This window comes from Bison bison, unplaced genomic scaffold (genome assembly GCF_000754665.1).
Source record: "Bison bison bison isolate TAMUID 2011002044 unplaced genomic scaffold, Bison_UMD1.0 scf7180017864452, whole genome shotgun sequence".
In the NCBI taxonomy this organism is placed as follows: domain Eukaryota; kingdom Metazoa; phylum Chordata; class Mammalia; order Artiodactyla; family Bovidae; genus Bison; species Bison bison.
The window spans coordinates 10,035,093-10,035,311 of NW_011495014.1; the positions used below are offsets into that span (position 1 = coordinate 10,035,093).

The following is a 219-nucleotide window of genomic DNA, read 5'->3' on the forward strand; positions in this document are numbered from 1 at the left end:
AAAAAAAAAAACCCTCCATACACCTGACCTCTTACTCCTTAACCTGGGAGCAGGTGAATGTAGTCCCTCACGAGCTCTAAAATCTGAAGCTACCCTTCCCCTTGTTGCTGCACTGAGGTGTTTGTTCACTGACCTAATTTGGCTCCTTTTCTCAGCAGCGTAACCACTACAGATGTGTTCCGACAACCAATGGCTCTGTCCAAGGGCCGCATACCGCTG

General features: G+C 48.9%; 1 protein-coding gene across 1 annotated transcript in view; it reads right to left on the reverse strand.

Annotated features, from left to right (window-relative positions):
• The window catches only part of TANC1 (tetratricopeptide repeat, ankyrin repeat and coiled-coil containing 1), a 256,069-nt gene that overhangs the window by 8,830 nt on the left and 247,020 nt on the right, over positions 1–219 (reverse strand). The window contains exon 23 of the mRNA XM_010859027.1: positions 134–218. Coding sequence (XP_010857329.1) covers positions 134–218 — 85 coding nt within the window. The remainder of the gene's footprint in view (positions 1–133; position 219) is intronic.